General features: G+C 37.0%; 1 protein-coding gene and 1 long non-coding RNA gene across 3 annotated transcripts in view; one reads left to right on the forward strand and one right to left on the reverse strand.

Annotated features, from left to right (window-relative positions):
* Positions 1 to 25: 25 nt before the first annotated feature.
* Positions 26 to 20,691, forward strand: LOC118919386 (uncharacterized). Its single transcript, XR_005027489.2, has 3 exons — positions 26 to 158; positions 18,720 to 18,841; positions 20,466 to 20,691. It is a non-coding gene; the product is annotated as an uncharacterized LOC118919386 (long non-coding RNA).
* Positions 6,448 to 22,229, reverse strand: part of BRWD1 (bromodomain and WD repeat domain containing 1) — a 132,740-nt gene continuing 116,958 nt past the window's right edge. For both annotated transcript variants that reach the window (XM_036899281.2, XM_057504606.1), the window contains 4 exons: positions 20,406 to 20,632; positions 18,702 to 18,869; positions 15,006 to 15,896; positions 6,448 to 14,046 (listed from right to left, as the gene is read on the reverse strand). In XM_036899281.2, the coding sequence (XP_036755176.2) occupies positions 12,890 to 14,046; positions 15,006 to 15,896; positions 18,702 to 18,869; positions 20,406 to 20,632 (2,443 nt within the window). In that variant the 3' untranslated portion in view covers positions 6,448 to 12,889. The remainder of the gene's footprint in view (positions 14,047 to 15,005; positions 15,897 to 18,701; positions 18,870 to 20,405; positions 20,633 to 22,229) is intronic.

The following is a 22,229-nucleotide window of genomic DNA, read 5'->3' on the forward strand; positions in this document are numbered from 1 at the left end:
CTAGAGAGGCGAGGGGAAGGGCGGGGCCTGGCGGGCCTGCGGAGGACCCGGAAGGGGCTCCCGAGGGGGATCGCCCGCTGCCCGTCGCTCGCTCGTTTCCGCTGCCTTCCGGGTTGGGAGGGCTGGTGAGCTCCGCGCCGCGAGGCGACACCGCCCAGGTAGGTGCGGCCGGCCCGGACCAGGGCGTGGAAGGACACGAAGGAGTACAGTGCTTCGCAAGCCTGTTAAACGAGCCCTTTACTCTGGCTTAGGAAGTCACACTTCAAAAGCTAATGACTGTCGCGCTCATCTGAGACATTTTAGGAGAATGCAAAAATAGTTACTGTGTTAAAACTTGGCCATTTCTAATACAAAATTTATTTTTTGCTTTAAATAGCCTCAGTAATAAGCAAAAGTATGTAATCGTTTTTGAACTGGTTCTGTTCTTTTAAGATGTGCTGGAAGACAAAATTCACGGAGCACTAGTACAAGCAGGAGAGAAAACAGGACTTTACCACACAGTTTAAATAAAAACGAAAAGATTTCGTGTTGCAATTAAACAATCCATTTCCCTAGATTTAGTTGTATTGAAAGTAGATGGCGTTGCTTACATTTTGGAACACTCAATAAATTGTCACAAAGTTAAATACTAATTTGGGGTCAGGGGAGCCTCTGGACATAATCAGAAAGTCTCAGAAAATTGCTAGAAACATTTTGTTTTAAGATGTGGAGAAACAATGATCAACAAAAGCATTTACATGAAATCAGTATGTAGCAACTTTACACACATTACTGCAAAATAAAGGGTTGAGTTTTGAAGCAAAACAGTAAAACCAAATTGCTATCCAGTAAGTGCTTAGGAAACTTTGGGTATAAGTGAGCTAGAATATACAAGATTACCAAGGTGATTATTTTAAAACTGCATTAATATTCCCAGGTTAATTGGTTTTACAGAATTAAAGAATTGCAAAATAAAAGGTTGGATTATCACTTTGTCTTAGTCCTTTTGCTAAATGAAACAAATGTGTCATTTTTACCAGTAAGATCCTCAATTTGATTTCACAATTATATTACGAAGAAATCATTTTCTAGAAAGCTATTAAAATGGTAAGTAGGGTAATGATAAAACATTTGGCCATATAAATTCTGCATACATTTCAGAGTTTTACAAGAATGTTAAATTTTAAACGCTTATTTCGTACAATTACAATAAATTTAGGCCAAGCACTTTTAAAAAGGCAAATATATGTTGAAATTAAATACTAAACCAGGAAAAAGATTCCATTCAGAAAGCTGATGACAATCTAAAATACTGATAGAAATGAACCCCACCACAGTAAATTATGAATTGAAAACTGAAATTTTCATTACACTGAAATTGTCAAAAAAGTTTGCATAAAATCGTCTTAACTGAGACTTAAATATTTTCATTTTATGGTATTTGTTGAAGATACATCACCAATAAGAAATTTCTATGAAATTAAGTGTAAATATGGGTCTGCAAATAGGTTTAAACATTTCATTAGCGATCAAAAATCAAGCCCCATGCACCTAAAAATATTAGCAGTTTATTAGGAATTTTTCCCTTTCTCACTTGTACTAATAACAGGATACTGGTATCAGTATTTCAGCCTAAAGTATACTATAAACAGCAAAGAATACAGACTCCATAGGTTAGAAATATTCTGGCTTATGCTAAGAAAATAAAACTTTTTAAGCAGACATGCAATCACAAATTTTGCAAGTAATCTAGACATTGTCCTACCTGTATAACCAAAAAATATATATATGTGTTACATTAGTTTTTTAGTGAAAAAGAAACAGAAACCCCTTAGGCTTCTATATTTTACTTTTGTAGATTTATACATGCAAATCATATATTAATGATCACAGATAATTTTTAAATGGAAAAACAACCTGCTTCTAACAATTCATTTTTCCAATAGTATGTTAGTACATTAGAAAGATTTGATGGTGCATTCATTTAATCTGGTGATCTTAATTTCAACAAATATATATTAACAATAAATTAAGCCTCATTGAAAAAAATTCTTTATAGTTTCAAGACCAGATTTTCTAATCCTAGTGAGGGCCACAAATAGTCCAGATATGCTGCCATTAGAGTTTGTTGCCATGAGACTGTAATAAATTTGCTCAGTGTTCATAAAATTCTAACTTTTAAGGTGCTGTAGAGAAACAAAAGAGGATGTCACTGTGTCTCTAAAAACATGACTGTTTTGATGTGAATATCTTTTATTTTCTAAGTTATTAAAACTAAGACCTGCCTCATAATGAGGCACATTTTGGCATCTCAGTAAATGCTGCTACATGAAAGTAAAAATGAGGAACAGAAGTCGTGATAGTCATATTCATCTTTCATAGAAAAGTGTATATTCCCTGAATTAGTCATATCAAGGAGTCACCATTCAGTATGAATTCCAATATTATAAACAAGACACTAATGAATTTTCTCTAATTGTCTATTTCCATCACTGCACTTCAGAACTCAATCAACATCCCCACCTTTGAATCCCTGGGTCCACTAGTTTAAATTGGTTTTGACTTTTGGGGTTGTGAGCTATAGAGACTGGATCTTGTTAAAGTACTTGATGCACTCAAACGTCAAATATGCTCAAAGGCACTTCCCCTTGAAATGTGCCTAGTATTTTCCCTCTTCATTCAGCAGTAACACCATAGTGATGGTGGTCTGAATTTCTATACTCTAATAGAGAACCCTTAAAAATTAGCATCAGGTTGAAATTCTGAAATTTTTTTCAGTCTTTGAAGTTTCTGCTATGGACTCTGTACACTTCCCATTATTTTCTTTCTCTAAGGAACCAAGGGATTTCTTCAAGGCCCTTCCTTTCTGAAAAGGACTAATCTTATGACAGGCCATTTGTCTGTTTTTCCTGCCTCTCCATCTACAGGCTCCACAGTCTATTCCTCCTCAGAATCCTCTGTAGTGTGTGTCTGTACAAGAGCTGACTGGCAGGAAGCCTTCCTCCCACTTTGACCCACTGGATTATGGTTTTTAGGAAATTCCTCCGAAGGTGCCAACAAGGGGTTAACGGTACAGCTAGGAGCAGGAGGCAACTGCCAGTTTACTTGTGGCCCCTGATTTTCAATTCCACTTCTACATTTTCATAGTCACTATTGGGCTTTTTCTTTCCAAGATCTGAACCGCCTAAAAAATTTTTTTGTGCTATTATCTTATAGCCCTTTCTCACTTTCAGAATTTATGGTTGTATCATCCTCTTTATAAGCATTCAGTAATTTTTTCTTAGCCACAGCAGAAGCATTTCGATGGGGCAGTTTTCTGCTGCTCTTTCTAATCCAGACATTTTCTGGTCCTGAAATCGTTTCCTTTAGATTACTCATTATCTTTATTGTATTTGCAGCCACAGTAGCACATCTGCGGGGGACCTTCTCAGATACCATTTTTGCTTTCAGAGTTTCACTAAGCATTTGCACTGCATCCTTCAGACTATGCATACATGTTCTCATTTTTGTATTGGGTTCTCTGTCTCTAGGAACAGATTCTGAAAAATGAAAGTTGATGTAAATGCAAAAAATCTTGTAACACAAGATTTTACTATTACATTCCTGAACAATATTCCTAAACAATAAATTTTAGTACTCACATTACTAAGTAAAAATGATCATCAATACTACGTTTTTGACATTGATATAACTTTCCATTTCCTAATCTACAAAAGGAAGTCTTGGAGGCTAAGTTCACTCTGACCTGGCATATGTCAGTCTGTAAGGGTAACTGTCACTTCAAACAGTAGCAGACTTCAAGAATGGGTTTACATACTTTCAAGCTAATCTGAAAGCACTTTTAAAATCCTGATTTTAAAAAAATAGAACCATACACAGCTTTCAAATTTTGTTTCTAATACTCTATGTTGAACTACTTTAAAATAGCCAATAGGAGCTCTGAAATAATTTTTCTAGACCCTAAAGGAAAGGCCCTAATGACTATGACAGAGCCTCAGCATTGACTTCAAGGTCTTTGTGAAGTTTTAATTAACACCAGTATTTCCTGTAATCAAAAAAACATCGGATTGGTAACTAGTAGAAACAGATTGTGTATTTTATGTAACTGAATGTTTTAAACCTTAATTCATTTTTCTTCAAATTCTTGAGCATTTTATGTAACTGGATTTATTAAATCAGTTTCATCATTCAGATATTTTCGGTGCCAGTTACGTGCTGGGCACACTAGAGAATCAGGATAGATTCTGAAGGTAATTTTACACATAGGAGTATAGTTGCTGTAAGGAACTACGTGCAGTGTGCCTGTGAGAACATATTCTAGAAACCAAACTTAGTCTAAGAGGCAAGGGAAGCTTCCTGTGAGGATCTGAGAGCTGGAGACTAAAGGGACACACACACAAAAAGCAGCACGGAAGCGCTCTGGAGAGGGAGATCCTGTTCCAAACGGAGGGAATTTCCTGAGGGCGGCTTGAGGCCCACCCTGCTGAGCCGTGCTGAGCCACAGGAGGCTGGGCCAGCTCCGCCTTTACCAAGGTAGGTGTCTCAAATAATTTTTACTTTTGCCAGCGTCCCAAAGCCAGATTTTCAAATTTCAAATAAAAGATTAAATAATACTCTTCTAGGGCAGAAGTACAGGATCCCCTGCTTTTTTGAAAGTTCACATTCCCTCATTTCACCTACATAAGTGTTTTTGCTAAGAAATCCAGAGGATTTTTGTTTTTGCCACGAAAGGAAAGTGTGCAGAGTATCAGCATGGGTTTTGCAGTGAGTTTGCTGTAGAGGCAGCACATGCTGCCTGCAAAGCCATGAGCTTTGTGGGTGAGCATTTGGGCATGTGTCTCAGATGATACAGTGCATTCATTAGCAAGTGTCCTAAAATATCAGAAAAGCCTTAGAGGTGATTTTTTGGGTCTGTGAATACAAAATAAATTTTCCATATAATTTAATGATAGTTGCTTCACTTTGTACCATTTCAGCTTACTAAATGTTTCTTAGAGGAGTGCTCTTTTAGTGAGAAAGCTGCATTTCTTCATGAATACATACATCTTAAGTTAATCGGCCTCTGAATGTTAGGATTTTATGTTTGCCATCATTGAGTCATACTGCCTAAAACTGTCTTAAAGGTACTCAAATCTTGCTGAGGAGTGTGGAGGACTCACCCCATTATATCATTTTTCACTACTAAGGACCAGAAATAACACTTTTATCAGCTATGGTAACATATCTTTTGAAGCAGTAAAACTAACTATTTTCCTAGTTTTATGAACAGAGATATTTGCCATTCTGTCATCAAGGGCAGATGAGTACAGGTGAAAATGGCTCTTGATCGACATGTTTATTAACAACAGGGCAAGAATTTTTAGGAAAGTTGTCTCCCCTCTAAATGAATGCCCTTCATATTTTACCTTAAGGCTGAAACTCGTTTCAAAGCCATGCTAGTGCTTTCTTCAAGACCCTATGAGTTCAACGGGTTTAGGAACCGTTTTACAAAAAGCAACCCTGCAGAAATGCATGTCCCTTTTGCCAGTTGCATGATTCACATGCTTTTCCACTGAAATCCTTTTGCTAAATATATGGCTTGTTCAATAATTTGAGTCATCAGGCACTGCAAAAATGGCATTTCAGCAGGCAAAGCTGCTGTCATGGCAGCACCCCTGCAGCATACCTGGCCTACCTGTAGTTGAGCTCTGTGGAGTCACATGCACATCAAGTCAGGGTAGTGAAAAGCCAGCCAAATGGCTTCCAGTGCAATGTTTTGCCACTTCAAAGAATTTTTTCCTAGGAACTTTCTAATTATGTACTAATGTCTCTGCAAACCAACCCTAGATCCAGAGTCATTCTTTAGCACATAAAGCAGTTAGGCAAATGCTATAATATAAATGTAAATGCTCAAACACATAAATGAAAAAGTAACTTTAAAAATAATTAGAAAAATTGAGGTGATGTTTTTACTTATGGTAAGATGAGTATATACTAGTATCACTCAACTGCATCCATCTGCATGTTGAAAAAGCATTAAAAATAGACAACTGGTTCATTCCCTACATCAAGTTGAATAGTATAAAATCCTATCACAACTAAAATTTTCTGTGTGACAAAAGGATTTAAGTTGCAGCACTTACTTTTTGATATAGTGATGGAAGTAACCTGTATTGACAATTTAGGAACCCAGTAAATACTAAGATATTATTAACAAATGCTTACTTGCCATCTAGAGAGAGAACAGTTAGGATTCTCCAGAACAAAGTGTGATCTGGCTTTTAAAAATACTTTTAAGAAAAACTGAACTGAGCTCTAACTTATGTCCATAGAGTATGGAAATAAGACTATTGTATACACCAACTCCAACTTGAAGCTGTATCTTTAAAGTCTTATTAGACCATATAATGGGAATTTCATAAAATAAAAGCAGAATCTGAGGAAGACAGAAGAGTGATAGTGTTGGGAATTAAAAAAATAATACATACATGTAAGTCAGTGTTCATTTTATTACTGAGAACTTGGTAAATTATCAAGTGCTTTATTCTTGAAAAAGCTAAACAGTTTTTAGAAGTATATACAGGATAATTTGGGGTTAGAGAGAAATCCAATTTGCATGTTAGGGTACACGTTTAAAACTTGGGAGGCTACTGCCCTAACAGTACATCTGTGATGACACCACTCACTACTACTGAGTCAGTGCACTGCCGCTCAAGTCCTACTGTCCCAGACGGTCTCCAATGGTCATGGCGCTGGAACAGTCCCTGAGTGCCTGAGGCACTGCTGCTCTCCAGTGATTCCCTAACTGGGTACGGCAACAAAGTCATCAGTACAGTGCACACTTCATCTGTAGCAGTACTTCAGCACAGTGTACCTACATGACCGCCTCAAATTCTAACTCACGGATCACTACATATTCTATGATGGTCTGTGGTGAACAGAAACTTGAATAAAGGTTACAGTCTTGATTCAAAGCAATAATCTTTAGCTTCTATATTTTAAGGATTATTCATATCGTTATGATACTTCATGATCCAGTATATTTTCCTAAATCCAAAATAAACTTTACATCATTGCCATTAGAAGCATAAAAAATTTTTAATCTGATCAGCATGTTAATGGAGTATTAAAAACAAATTTGAGAATGGGAAAAAAAATGTCTGAATCAAAATAATACCAATATACTAGCCTATTTCACATACTTTTTAAGTACTGATATTGGTTGCTGGAGCTGGTGGATACATCAAATCCACAGAGGGGAAACTGTTTAGTTTCAAATCATTAGCTCTCTCACTTCAGCCTTTTATCAGAGTTGGTTTGAGATGTCCTTTGTGCCTACCTTTGACTAGAAGCAGTGAAGTAACCAAAACTCAGAAGCAAATAGCACTTATCACTGATACTCATCCCTCTTAAAAAGAATGACTTGTAGAATCAAGTGTTTTCTGTAACTCACTAGGCTGAACACTTTTTATTCTTTTCTAAGGGGAGTTGGTTAACACTGAGAAGTCAACTTCCACAGTATGGCAACATCAGGTCAAGAGATTGTCAGAAATAATTCCATAACCTAGTTGTTCACTAGTTGGTCACTTTTATGGTGATGAACTTCAGTTCATCAGTTAAGCCCTCACTCTGTACATTCAATGGTGAGCACCACAGAACTCTGAACTGTTTTTGTTTTGCATCTACAGCTAATCTAACCATCACTAGGGTTTTCTCTCATCCCCAGAAAAGCTCATTGGTAAGTCACTCTTAGGATTCTCACAACATTTTGAGATGTGTATTGCCATTTTTCCCTAACAATTCTGATAAAACCTCTATGAATTATGAATCCAAGGATCTTAGACTTAAGATGCCTAATGAACTTAAAAGATTTGTCAGAGCATTTCAAACTAACATTGGCAGGATAAAGTATCAGAATACTGGGTTTTCAATCAACTTTATTACTTTGCTAATGAAAAGCAGCAGGACCACAGACAATCCAATGACAAGCCCTTTGCAGCCTATCTCCTGACTCCCTTCAGTGCCCCATGGCTCAGACAACTTGTAGACCTGTATTCCGCCTGAATGTGAATGCACCACAAATGGACAGAGCTTAGGGAGCTGCTTAAGACAAGAGGCTGAGTTGCAAGGGCAAGTGACTGCCCACAGACCTTACAGATTAACTAGCTAGCGGACTTGAAGTAGTTTAAAAACAAAACAAACCCAAAAAAATCCCACAAGCTTTTTTGTTTGTCATTAAGGAAACAAAATAAAATGTATTATACTCTACTAGTTAGTAATTGACTGAAAAACTGGTTCCTAAGTGCTAAGGTGCTAAGACTCACATGTAGTAATGAGTTAATTTAGAAAGTTAAAGATCTTATGCGGGAATGGGAGATTACAGATGCGCCTTTTTGGCAAGTGCCAATAAAATGCTTCAGTTCACAGGTGCCCAAGGACTAAGTATGGATCAACACTTAGAAAAGTAACTTCAACATATTAAAAATTAAAGGTTCCTTTAACACATTTAACCACTGACCAACAAAGGGAAAGCTAAGTAATTGTCCTTATGGAACCATGGTAGGATGCTGCTGTCAATAGCCTGTAACTGGTTATCTCATTTCAATTACATCACTTAAAAGCCTCTTCCTCTTTAGCAGTCCAAGCTCCCATTGAAGATTTTAATAAAGAATAAAACTTACCTTAAAGTATGTTTGTAAGCACTGATAATTAAATTCAATGAAACTATAAGTCTTGACAAGTGTAGTCTATACTTACTTACATACTGCCAAAGAGAGAGCCTGCAGACCTGTAGGACCCAAATGTCACTGCCCCTACCAACATACCTTCATCAAATCCATAAACAATCCTTGAAGAGACATTTCAATTAAAAGTCTTGGTATTTTTCTACCAAATTAACATTAGGAACCAGCTTGGCAGATTATGAGTGACTGGTAAAAACTTCTCTTAACTTTAAGAGTTCCCATGTATCCTTAGGCAACATCTGTAATTTCAGAAAATAGCTATAAATGCTTTTTATAAATTGTGGGAAAAGACAACACAGCCCCTCACCATTGTACATGAAATACTTCAGTCCTTTCCATTAATTCACAACTTGACAAACAAGTAGGATTAGCATTTATTCATCTAGTTGGGACTAGATTTTTCCACAATGCTCCATTTTCTCCCCTGCTTTGACAAACTTTATTTGGTTTGGCCTTTAAGTTCCCAGATACTTCGAATAAGAGACCATCTTTAAACTGCCCAGTTGCAAATTTCTTAGGGTTTCTGCTTTATTATTCCCTGATACTAACAGCAGAGGTTGAGAGGTATAATGAAAATGAAAAGATGTAAAGTTCTTCTATAGCAAAGGTGCTCTGTTGCACTCCATTATACTAGAATAACTGAACTATAATTTCTATGAAACAAAACCTCAAATATTTGGTCACAACTACTACATAGCTGATAAATTAAATATACTGACTTGTTATTAATGAAAACAATGAAACTGACATTCCAGCTATAAAAGGATAAGGCAAAAAGACCTTCTCTAGCCATTTAGAAGTTACTTGAAAAATCAGTAAAATTGAGTAAAAAGGAAAACCAAAAATACTGTATGTACCCTTTAACAATGTCCTGTATCCTCTCATTTTTTCTAGGTGGCAATATCAATTTGTAATGACAGAACATTACATTGTAATTAGACTTCTTTAGTTTTTAATACCCATGAAGTTAAATAAACTATGTTCTGATTATCATAAAGAAAAAAAGGCTAGAATGCAAACAGGGAATGTAGTATGGACCCAACATTGTTCTAAATAAGAGTTTTTAGTTAAGATGTCATCAATCAATGGAGTGTGAAGGATTAACAACGTCCTACTCTTAACTTTTGGACAGCATTATTACCTTCTAATGGTGCTCTTATTGGTTTGGTTCCTTTATCCATTTGCCCTTCTAGGTTCTGAAGTTCCTTTTCCCAAAACTAAGTTATTTTCCCTTGTTTTCTTGTTAGAAAATTAATTTCCTATTTAGGTAAACTCTTTATTAATTAAACTTGTGTTTCTGTAACTTAGTAACTGAAATTGTTTAACATTCTTTCCAAGGATTATTAAACTAAGAAATACTTTAATCAGATATTTTTCCCTAAAATAAAAAAGGGAGAAAGACCACCCTAGGAATTATCTGGAAATAGGGTAAACCCTTCCTTTTATTCAGAAGTTACTACACGCTGTCAGTATACCCTTTTCTGTTAAAGTAGGATATGGGGGAAAGTGCTTTTTAAACCTCACCTGTTTTTTAAATGTTCGAAGACTTTTTTTTCTTAATATGCTTGCTAAAATTAGTTTTTCAAAGGAATAAAAAATAAGATCTAAATGTCTCAAGCCTTTTTTTTAAAACCGCAAATGAGTATCATAGGACTTTGGACATACACACCACAGTAGTCGTCATCTTTCACATAACACCATTAAGCTACTTCAAGTGCAATGGAAAGCTGTAGCACTTACTTCTGGGTCAGTTCACATTCAATCTGTAACCTTTTTTTTTTTCTTCCACAAGAAAAATAAAAACTGATCCCAAACATAATAAAGTACATCTGTGCATTAAATATCCCTGTGCATTTCGCATAAACAGAGTAGGAAAAAAGTCAAACATGTTCTAGTGCTCAATGTAAACATTCTGAACTAATTATTTATTAGTTTTCCTTAAAGGTACTTAGGAGTGTGTGTCACATATTCAAAGGTAACCTTAGGAATAGCACCATGACCAAAAAAACCCCATAAAACTGATGCTTACTAAAATCCCTTAGTTTTACATCAGAATGAGAAAAGCTACCATCGTCAACCATGTTTTCAAAGTCATCAGGCCAATTCTTGTTTTTTTCAGAAACCAAAATACTGCTTCTACACAAGAGTCTAACCATCTTAGACAAAATGAAAAATTAGTAATTGGTTGACCCACCAATCAACGACCCATTCAGTCCAAAAGATGGAATGGTTCTACTGATGAAGCCTAGAAAGCCAAAGCATCACTTTGCCAAAAGAATTTATGCATGAATCAATGTATTCTGTATTTATTTATGGATTTTTTTGGTACCTTTTTGCAGATGATGGTAAACATGGAGTTATAACCCTGAGAAAAGATATAAAACAGAGAAACTTAGGAAGAGTTTAAATAAATCAATGGATATGACATCTATCACCACTTCTTAAAATTAGGGAAGTAAAAAGCATGTGTTAATTTTTTCAGGTCAATTAACAGTTATCCTGAATCAAAACACAAGCTCTGAGAAGAAAAGCATCATAGTTCTGAAGTGGTAATAGCTCTCTAAACAACCAAAGGAGGGGTAGGTATCCCACCTATCTCAGGTGGTCATGTCCAAAAACATCCTTCCCTTGTATCAGAGTAGAAAGAGAAAGTACCTTCTACCATGTCAAATGAACAGATAACTAAAAAGTAACAACACTTAAGAACATCCTCTAACACTGATACCAGTCTGATGCTTTTTCCTATCTACCACCTTAAGGATACACAGGAGAAAGGGGTTAATTTTGTCTGAAACCAAACACAATTAGGGCCAATAAATAACCAAGGTGGGAGTACTGTAACATATCCCTTAGTTACAAAATATGTAAACCATTTGAATCAAGTCCATCTTCAGGCACAAACAAGTTAGGAATGGCCACCTACACTGTTTAGAGCAGCACAACCTATCAAGCAAAAATATTTGGCTCAAAAATGAGTGTACTGTAGTATTTGATTAGGTAATGAAAATTTCACTTTAAATGGACTCCAAAATTATTTTCCCACAACATATTAGTTTCTAGAGGTCACTAACATATACTCAGTTGCCCCAGCAAATGATGCTTGGGATTACACATGGTGGCAGTAAGCTAAAATAGAGCTGGAGAATGACATTTAACTGTTCCTACATAGATGAGATTTGTGATTGCACTCTTAAGTAAAACTCAACTCTACAATCTCAGTACAAATGGGGGAACTATATAGAATTTAAATACTCTTTTAGCCCTGTACACTCTATTAAAGAACACACTTTTCCTATATCTAAGGCACACAAACTCCTCTATTTCACAGAGTAAGACTATGGAAGACCATGATTTTGGTTAAATCCCTTACGCAGAAACCAGGAGATGTTGGAAATACAAATTATATAGCATTTTGTTAGTGCACAATTTAAAAGAAAATGCTAGGACTACAGTTTGGCCTTAGAATTTTAAAATATACAATCAAAACATTAAAAAAAATAATTTACCAGCACTTTATAAATTCAAGTTTACAAAAGTAAAAGTGATATTTTCCTTAAAAAAAAAAAAAATTTTTTTAAAAAGACCCAACAGCATTTGGAAAGAAAACTGGAAACCATTTCAATGAAAATGACCAAATCTGGTATAATGCATTCTACTCAAGTAGTCAGGGAAAGAAAAAAAGTGGTAGGTACCTTGCCTACTAATCATGGTCACACCTCCCATGATTGTAATGTCAGTATGCACATAATATTTATGAAGAATCTGTAAACACAGGTCATATGAAATTGTTATACTACAATAGGACTGGGGTTAGAATCCACCACCTCTGGACAAACTCAAAAAATAACTGCCTGACACTTGCTACCATGAAAGTAATGCTCACCGGTTTTGATAACCAGGATGTCTAGTGTTTTAACTATTTCAAACTCTTGCTATATGTAGATAAATACTGTCAAAGTAGATCTGCCCCCAAAACGAAGCATATTTTGGCACCTGTGCTGATGCTGCTACAAAGGCAAGCAAGTGCAAATAAAAATAACAGTCATGATTTAGTCACATTCATAACTTCTCATAGAAAAATATAAATATATTCCCTGAATTGTAGGACAAAAAATAATTTCAATAGCCAGCTTTCACTATAAATTCCAGTCCACTTCCTCTTTAAATGAACTGGTTTTCCCTCAAGGTCATAAGGTGCAACCATCAAATTCTAACACATTTTCTAAGCTTCTATCATCATCCCCATCATGGTATCTCACGGTCCTTCTACCCTGATTTCTCGTTTTTATTTTTGAACGTCGAAGAACTCTTCTAGATTTTGCATAGTCCAAATCCTCCCAGTCATTGTCATCCACATTTAACCTAGGGCGCTTGCTCTGTCTTTGCCGCCTTACAGTTTTAGATACGTTAGCTGTAAAAGCTTTACCTTTTCTAACTACTTTTGCTTTTCCTCTTGTTTTCCTCTTTTTGGTTTTTGTATCACCAGTACAGTCCACATCTGATTCACTTACAGATCCCAACTCTGAATCAGACTTGGGACTAGCATCAGGTCCACACTTTGAACTCCCTGTGGTTTCAGAGATTTTCACATTTTCCGACTCAGGATGCAGTCTCCTCCTTTTTACTTCCGTCTCAGTTGCCTCCTGTGACTCACTAATCACTTTTGTCTTACTGAAAGGAGCCTTCCCATAGGTCCTGAGTCTTCTGCCATTCCACCTGCGCAGCCCATAGTTCAGTTCCTCTTCAAAGTTATTCTCCACTGTAGCTTTTTGCACTAAAGTTGACTCAGAAGATTTTCTACCAACCTCAACCCCGGGAATATGGCTTTTTGAATCTCCCTCTGAAGACCCAGTTGAGGGGTTCTTTGTCTCAGAAGGTGGAACGCCTGCTTCACGGCTGTCGGTGTGCCTCTTCTTGCACTCTGAGGGCAAAGTACCTTCTGAGTCGGAATTTCTGTTTAAAGACGGGTTAACACTTTTTGTGCCACCTTCCGAGTCCACTTCAGGCAGCTTCCCTTCACAGACACGCTGCTCACTCGGCACGCCCCAGTTTCCATCTCCCTCAGAATCACTCGCTACTTTCTTAGCTGTGGTACAAGGAAAACGGAGGGGCTTCTTCCTTCTGCTTTTGCTTCGAGTGCGCACACACTCTAAACTGACATCTTCCACGTCATTCAGGAGGTTAATCCTATTGGCAGCAGTGGCTGCACATCTTCGAGGAATCCTGAGACCTGTTTTGGCTTTTGAGGATTTCGTAACCACCTTTGAATTGCTGTCTGAGTCACTGGAACAGACCCTTTTCTTGGCAACTTTTCTGCTTTGTCCATGGTCTTGTTTTGTAGAATCTAAAAATTAAGAGAATTCTTTAATCTTTAGAAGAGTGAGTCTGAAGAAATTAAATGTTGAACATTGTAAACAACTGACATCTAATAGAATTCTTATTAACCTGGAAGGAGGGGTGGCAGTATGTGGGCTGGGCTCTCGCTACTTCAGAGCAGTGACATTTTCAGCCTCAGCGCCACTCAGAAGTGTAACATGCCATCAGTAACATCCCAGGCCTTTCTATCTAGACACAACACTTGACTCTAAAATGCTGCATTTACATAACTACAGACTGAACTCTCTTTACCACCTCACTAAGGTGTGCAAACTAATCACTTACTCTCATCCTTCCTCCCTGAAACTTTTCTTAACTTGACAAGTTCCAATCACACCAACTACCTTTGATCTTCACTTTGGCTGCCTCCTGCTCTTTAGTATTTCTCATCAATCCCTATTTACCAGAAGTCCAATCTTAATTCAAGTTATTTCACCTCCCTATGCTCCAGATATTACCAGTAAAAAGGACAACAGTAATAATAGTGCCCATCTCATACAAGATATGAAGACTAAACCGTTTAACAAACAAAGCATTTAGAAAACCTTTCTGACACAAAGTAACAGCTCGATAACTGTTCTGTTAGCTGCTATTACAATTACCACATCCTACCCTTTTTCTTCTTCACAAACTGTTAACATCACAACTTACAAACCTGCTTGTCTGGACTTTTTCTTAAACCCACACCCAAAACAATATCCTCACCACCAATACAAATAAAATCTGTAACAATAATAGTTAAAGGCTAAGATCGCCTGTTACGTGAATAAAACTAAATGTACTCGACAAACAGTTATGCACGCACACAGAATATAAAGATGTGTGTAAAAGACCAAAGGAGAAGTCATGGAGTAGAAAGAAAATAGGAAAAAAACTGTCTGCTATAAGGAAAGAAAGGGTGCGCCAAGGTTAAATGTTTTGAATTACCTTTCATACAACTGTTTGATTTTTCTTTTGTTTTGTCATCATGTGACTCCAAATCAGATCCCTGGTCTGAAAACCACAGGGACCCAGCAACAGGTTCACACTTCAAATTCCCTGAAATCAGGTTCATTTCCCTTTTGTGACATCCATCATCTTCTCTATTTTGTTCTTCAGATTCAGAGTCCTCTGAATCACTGAAGACTTTCGCTTTTTTAAGGAAAGTAGCATTCTTGCACCCGGTGCTGTGCTTTCTTGGTTCAGAATCTGTTTCCTCCTCTTCCTCCGAGATGCCTTTCACCTTAAGTTTCTGCCCAGGCGTTGATGGGCCAGCAGTTCTGTTACAGCCATTATCTGAATCATGACTTTTAGAGTCGTCCTCAGAAGACTCTATTTTAAGAAATTTTGTTTTAGAAATCGCTGGAGTATGGGATTTGTAACCATTAGCATGCCAATTTTTCCGTGCTACCCGCAAATCACTTTCTGACTCTGAATCTCCATTTTCAGATTCATTGACAGTACTCTGGGCAGCATGAGAATTGGACAATGGCGATGGCTGATTTTGATCTTTGCGCTCCTCTTCTTCAATTTCTGACTTTAAGCTCTGGTCATCTTCAGAATTATGTAATAACTTTTTTCTAGCTACAGCAGAAGCATTGCGGTGAGGCAGCTTGCGGCCGGAACAGACACTCTGAGAGCTAGAATTCTCCTCTGCATCACTCATCAGCTTTATCTTACTCGCAGCCGCAGCGGCACACTTTCGTAGCACTTTACGGTTGTTTCCAGCTCTGGCTTTTAGACTCTCACCAGTCTCCAGTGAATTATTATCAGAGTCATTTAAATAAACTCTCTTTCGAGTGGCTTTTCTGCCACATCCGTTTTCCAAAGAAACTGAACCTAGAAATAAAATAACATAAGATTAAGATGGTCTTATTTCAACATTTTTAATGACTTTGTTCTTTTAGTATTAATGTTCCTTATTTATTAATGCCTAAACAGAATTCCTTTCTACACCTAAAAGATAAAAAGCCTAAGTATGGAACAGATAGAAAGCCCAGAAATAAACCCACACATAGATAGTCAATTAATTTACCAAAGAAGGGGGAAGAATAGACAATGGGGAAAAGACAGTCTCTTCAATAAATGGTGGACGGCCACATGCAAAAGAATCAAACTAGACAGCTACCTCACTCCCCATACACAAAAACTATCTCAGACTGGATTAAAGACTTGAATGCAAAACCTGAAACCATAAAACTGGTAGAAAAATATATAGGTGGCTAAGTTCTTTGGCATCTGTCTTGGCGATGATTTTTTTGATCTGACTACGAAAGCAAAAATAAACCAGTCGGATGCCACATCAAACTAGAAAGGTTTTGCATAGCAGAAGACATAATCAACAAAATGAAGAGGCAACCTACTGACTGGGAGAAACAAGTATTTGCAAATCATGTATGTCTTAAGAGGTTAATATTCAAAATACATAAAGAACTCAAACATCTCGACAGCAAAAATACTTAACAATATCATTAAAAAATGGAGGATCTCAACATTTTTCCAAAGATGACACACAGATGGGCCAATGGGCACATGAAATGGTGCTGAACATCACTAATCAGGGAAATGAAAATCAAAACCACAATGATCTATCACCTCACACCTGATAGAATGGCTATTATCAAAAAGTGGGAGAACAAATTTTGGCAAGGATATAGAGAAAAGGGAAACCTTGGGCACTATTTGGTGGGAATGTAAAACTGGTGCAGCCTCTGGAAAACAGGAGGGAGGTTTTTAAAAAAATTAGAACTACCATATAAATGATCCAGTAATTCCACTTCTGGGTATTTATCCAAAGAAAGCAAAAACACTAACTCAAAAAAGATAAATGCAACCCCTATGTTCATTATAATATTATTTACAAAAGTCAAGATATGGAAATAACCTAAATGTCCACTGATGGATAGAGAAGATGTGGTTTATCTATACAATGGAATATATTCAACCATAAAAGAATGGAACCTTGCCATTTGTGACAACATGGATGGCCTTCATAATAAAGACAAACCACATGATTTCACTTGTATGTGGAATCTAAAAAATGAACCAACCAACACTAACAACAACAAAAACAAGCCCACAGATACAGAGAAGAGACTGGTAGGTGCCAGAGAGAGAGCAGGGTTGGTGGTAGTGTTAGGCAGGAAAATAGGTATGAGCAGGATGTGGAAAAAGATAAAGTCCAGGAAAGTCCACTAAAAAGACCCAGAGTTAATCAATTAAAGCTCAAAAAGCCAGGAGCAACTTGGCCTGGAATGTTTTAAATATTCCCCAGATAAAGGAGGGTACCTCAGCCTAGCCCATGTCTTTACTGTGTTAATCATGCAGGCCCAGCTTATTTTTTAACTTTATCTATATGCTGTTTTTTCCTCCTTTCGCCCTAATCAAGTATTTTGCAACCGAGGCAATTCAGCATGCAGGCCCAGCCGTGAACAACATAGTAAAAGGCAGGAACGATTCCATCTTAAAGACTGCATTTTAATACCCAGGAAGCTGAGAAGTAAGATTCTTAACTTACTCTTTAGCAAACAAACAAAAACTCAGCCCACCTTGGGGGCTAGGCAGGCAGTCTTATTTGATCTGCTCCCAGACCAAGACACAGGTATCCCAGGGAGAAATCAGAGCAGGAAGCTCCCTGTGTTAATTCTAAACATACAGGAACCACTTAACCAGCCTGCACCTCTCGCCCTTTGTTACATTCCTGACAAATCCTTAAAAGGGGGAACCCTCAACCTTTTCAGCGCACTCCTCTCTCTGAGGTCACCCGCCCTTTCTGAATGTGGAACTTTTAACTTTTCCCAACCTTTCTGGGATCTCCTTTCTCTGGGGTCGCCCACACTTTCTAAGTATGTAACCTTTTAATATCAAAACTTTCTCCAACTTTTCAGGGCATCTCTCCCTTGCTGAGGTGGCCGGTACTTTTCTCTCTAAGTAACTATAATAAAGCTTTTACTCTGCTTCACTACTGCGTCTCTGCCCTTCAATTCTTTGTTGCAGCGGGGAGAAGGACTGAGGAAAATACACAACGTTCCCCCAACAGTAGGTGAAAGAAGGGGTCAAAAGGTACAAATTTTCAATTATAAAATATTAAACAAGCTATGGAGATATAATGTGCAGCACAGTGGCCACATTTAATACTGTATTGCGTATTTGAAAGTTGCTGAGAGAATAAATCTTAAAAAGTCCTCATCACAAGACAAAAAAATTGAAACTTTTTAAAGGGGCATTACGATTAGCACACATAATGTAGCGGGGGGGTGGGGGTGGACATGGGAAAGGCAGTATATACAGAAAGATAAGTAATGATTCTATAGCATCTTACTATGCTGATGGACAGTGACTGTAATGGGGTATGTGGGGGGGACTTGATAATAGGGGGAGTCTAGTAACCATAATGTTGTTCAAGTAATTACACATTAACAATATCAAAATTAAAAAAAACTTTTTGAAACTATATATGGTGACAGATGTTAACTAGATCTACTGTGGTGATCATTTTGCAGTGCACGCAAAATACCAAATATACAAACAGCAATTAAAGGATATCTAATTATATGTAGTTGCATTACATGAATACACCATTTAATGTTTGGCTTTTGGATTCTCTTGAGATACATTTCTCCAAAGTACAGCCGAGTCTCTTACCAGTTTTTCTTTGAGCAGCCCTGGTTCTGGTCACCCTGGGATTGCTGCTCCTGGCCAGCCCACTGCGTAAGGAGGACTCACAAACTCTTGAGCTCTGTTTGCTCTCCTCTGAACTATTGGAAGCTGAAGACGACGACAAGGTACCCAAGGAATCTTCCATTTCACTTTCTAAGGAAAATAAAACACATCAACAGCTTATTCCGTATCTTCTCTTCTGTACACACACACTTAGTTTACAACAATAGACTAAAGGATTCTTAAAATACCTAGAAGACTAAGTATATTTTTTTAAGTTGTTTCAAAGAACAGCTGGTAACACTTTGGTATTAAAAAGGTACAAAATCAGCACTTCAAATCAAGCTTGTTCTCTTTTTCCTCAAGTAACATATTAATCCAGATTTGGATTTAGAAAATACAGTTTGTATGTTTTATAAACATATTTTCACTTAAAAATTAAATTAGTCCCATTATCTAACAGCTCCAATATCTACACTATCAGTATTTACTTCCTTCTATTATATGAGCCAGGAATTTCCCTATAGAAAAGACCTGCCATAAGTCCAGCATTTCAACAGAAACAACTTATAAAACTCTGGCCAAGTCACCCCTTCCTAACAACACAATGGTACCATACATACTTTCAGCTCAAGAAAGGTCATTTCTACATGCTCCACAAAAAATTTCCAAAAAAAAATTAAGTGAGATAAGTAATGTAATAGTACAAGCCATTTCCCCCCACTATTCTCCACTTAATGAGTGCTGCCTCTGTGTGGACATGAGACAGGACCAAATTTCCTGTTCCTTCATCCAGACTCAGTTCTCACATACCTATCACAGAATAAAAACCTCACCAAGATAAATGGGAACATGTTAAAAGATAAAATTTTGCTCTATAACACAACCTAACTCTATCAGAGAAGAAAGAGACTGTGTTAGAAGGATATAAACCACCAAGCTGTGTTTCTTATTTGAAACTGCTCTCTCATGTGTGGGCTCTGATTGCTCCTACCCTACTCCACTACCCAGTACATCTGACTTGTTTCCAGGTTCTTCCCCTTCTACGCGTATATGTTAAACTGATAATCTTCCTGAAATGGAGCTCATAATGTGATTCCCTTACTTCACTAGGGACCCAATTATGTAATCCAACCTTTCTGCAAGTCTTGCCAATCTCTAAAATGTGTCTGCATTCTACCTGTTTGATCCTATTATTTTAAATTACAATGGTAATTTAGATACTATCTTGACAAATCACAAAATCACTCAGAGCAACACACGGAGTATGCAAACCCACTTCAGTCTCATTCAAACAATGCTGAGGATTAGCATCAGCTGTAGTTATACTAAAAATGGCAATAATATGAACAGTTTAGAATTTACTAGGTAATCAGCTTTAAACTTACATGATTACCATGTCTTTTTTTTAAACCTAAAGAAAAACAAAACGGTCATATTTTGCAACAGTAAGTATGATACTTTTATTGCATTACTTAAAATTTGGGGAGGAGTCAAATTTGCCTGAACTGTGGCTGCACCATTTGAGAAAAACAATACTTATTAAATATGTTGTCATTGCTCCTTATTTGTTCCTTTGGTCCCCTCTGCTAGACCACACGGCCACGTCTTATTCCTTTGTCCAAACCCGTAACAACCAGCAGTGTTACACACTTATGTTCAACAGCTGAGTAAGGTTCCACTTCTCACCAGATAGTACAGAACCGCTTTTCAAAGTGACGGGTCTATTTCTTCTCGTTCTTTCTGCAGATCCTGCTGAATCTGAAGAGTCACCAGAACTAACACCTGAAGAGACGTTGGCGCTTGTCCTGTGACGTGCAGAATAAGCTGCCCTACTGGTGGCAGACTGGGTAGGAGAACCTACCAACTCAGGAATCACTTTTGTCTGAAACTTCAACCGCTTCTGCTTGATATTTCTGGTCAAAGATAATGAACAAAAGAAACAATAGTTAATAAAAAAAATGCCTAAACAAAACTGTATTATTAATCTGAGAACAGCTTTACAAGCAAGACATTAAAACATTCTTAACTTGTTATTTGTCATGAATTACTACTAATTAATCCTCTTACTCCAAATCTGACATCCTTTTATCCCAAACTGGAGTAATGAACAAATGACCCAAGTAACAGTTACAGAAAATCATACTGAATATCTTAGGCTCTCTGGATTAAATGCTAAGGGAAGCCAACATATATATAATATAGGTATTCATTTGCATTATGAATTTGAGTCTCAGTATGTCATCACTTCATCCCTAATCTATTTATATGTTCAACACAGTATACAATGTATAGAAATCAACAAAACCTGAACTGGAAGAAGAGGCAAAAAAAGAGATCAGAATAAACTAATTCTTTTTTAAAATCAATCTGTTTACTTCTAAGTATCAGTTTACCATGTTTGGCCCCTGAGCCATGGATGAGGAGGAAATGTTTAAAACAGGGTAGTCTTTGGTTTTAAATTACAGACTTGGATAGCAGTCATGTTGAGATAATCCTATTTTCCTTTAAAAATCAAGAGATAAAGGAGCTTTTAAGAATATCTAGGACACTTGAGTGTAAAGATAAATAAAATTCCAGATTAAGAGAGACTGAATATTTATCAACTAAATGCAATGTATGACCTTAAATTGGAGGGAAATCAGAAACAAAAATTTACCCTGAGGACATTATTAGGCCAATAGTAGAAACACAAGCAAGATGTGGTTAGAACCTTGTTCTCAGCAAACCCACACTAAGTATTTAGGAGCAAAGAAGCATGATGTTGGAATAGCCTTTTGAATGATTTGGAAGGAGAAATCCTAACATAATGATGATGCAAACAGTAAAACAAGCATGACATCATGAGAGAAACTGGTGAATCCAAATAAAGGACAGACAGGTTCTCAGCTTATTCTTCAATTTACTGTCACTCTGACATTACTTCAAAATGCAATTTTAAAAACAGATGGAGGGGACTCACACAGTATTTCATATGGTATGGTCTTGATTTACAGGTTGCAAAGCAGCTTAACAGGACTGTCATTTACCTAATGATTATGTTTATCTATTTCAGTAAGGTTATTATTATTCTAAACATTGCGGGCACAGATGCAATGAAGACTTCAAATCCTCTCAGCCAAAGGGCAAAAATTAGAAGTGGTAAACAATCCAAAACAACCATTTCAGAACTCTAAAAAGTATACAAATGAATTTACAATTAAAAAACATTTATTTAAGAGAAATTTATGATTCTAAGTAAAAAAGAGTCTCAAAGCATTTTAACATGGGCCTGCTCCCAGTCACACACATCTGAATTCTGTGGCAGGATAGCCTTGAGAATCAGGCTTAGCAGGCTGGCCTGGCCTGAGAGCCCCAAAGAAAAGCTGCACGCCCTCAAGCACTGGAAATGGAGCTGCAATCCACTGAGATCAAGGCAAGGCTGCCTAAGGCTGTGACACTAGTTGGAGCAAGAAAGAGTTAAGCCAGAAATTTAAAAGAAATCCAGAAACTGAGATAGTCACAAGGGACAGA

This window comes from Manis pentadactyla, chromosome 1 (assembly GCF_030020395.1).
Source record: "Manis pentadactyla isolate mManPen7 chromosome 1, mManPen7.hap1, whole genome shotgun sequence".
Classification (NCBI taxonomy): Eukaryota; Metazoa; Chordata; class Mammalia; order Pholidota; family Manidae; genus Manis; species Manis pentadactyla.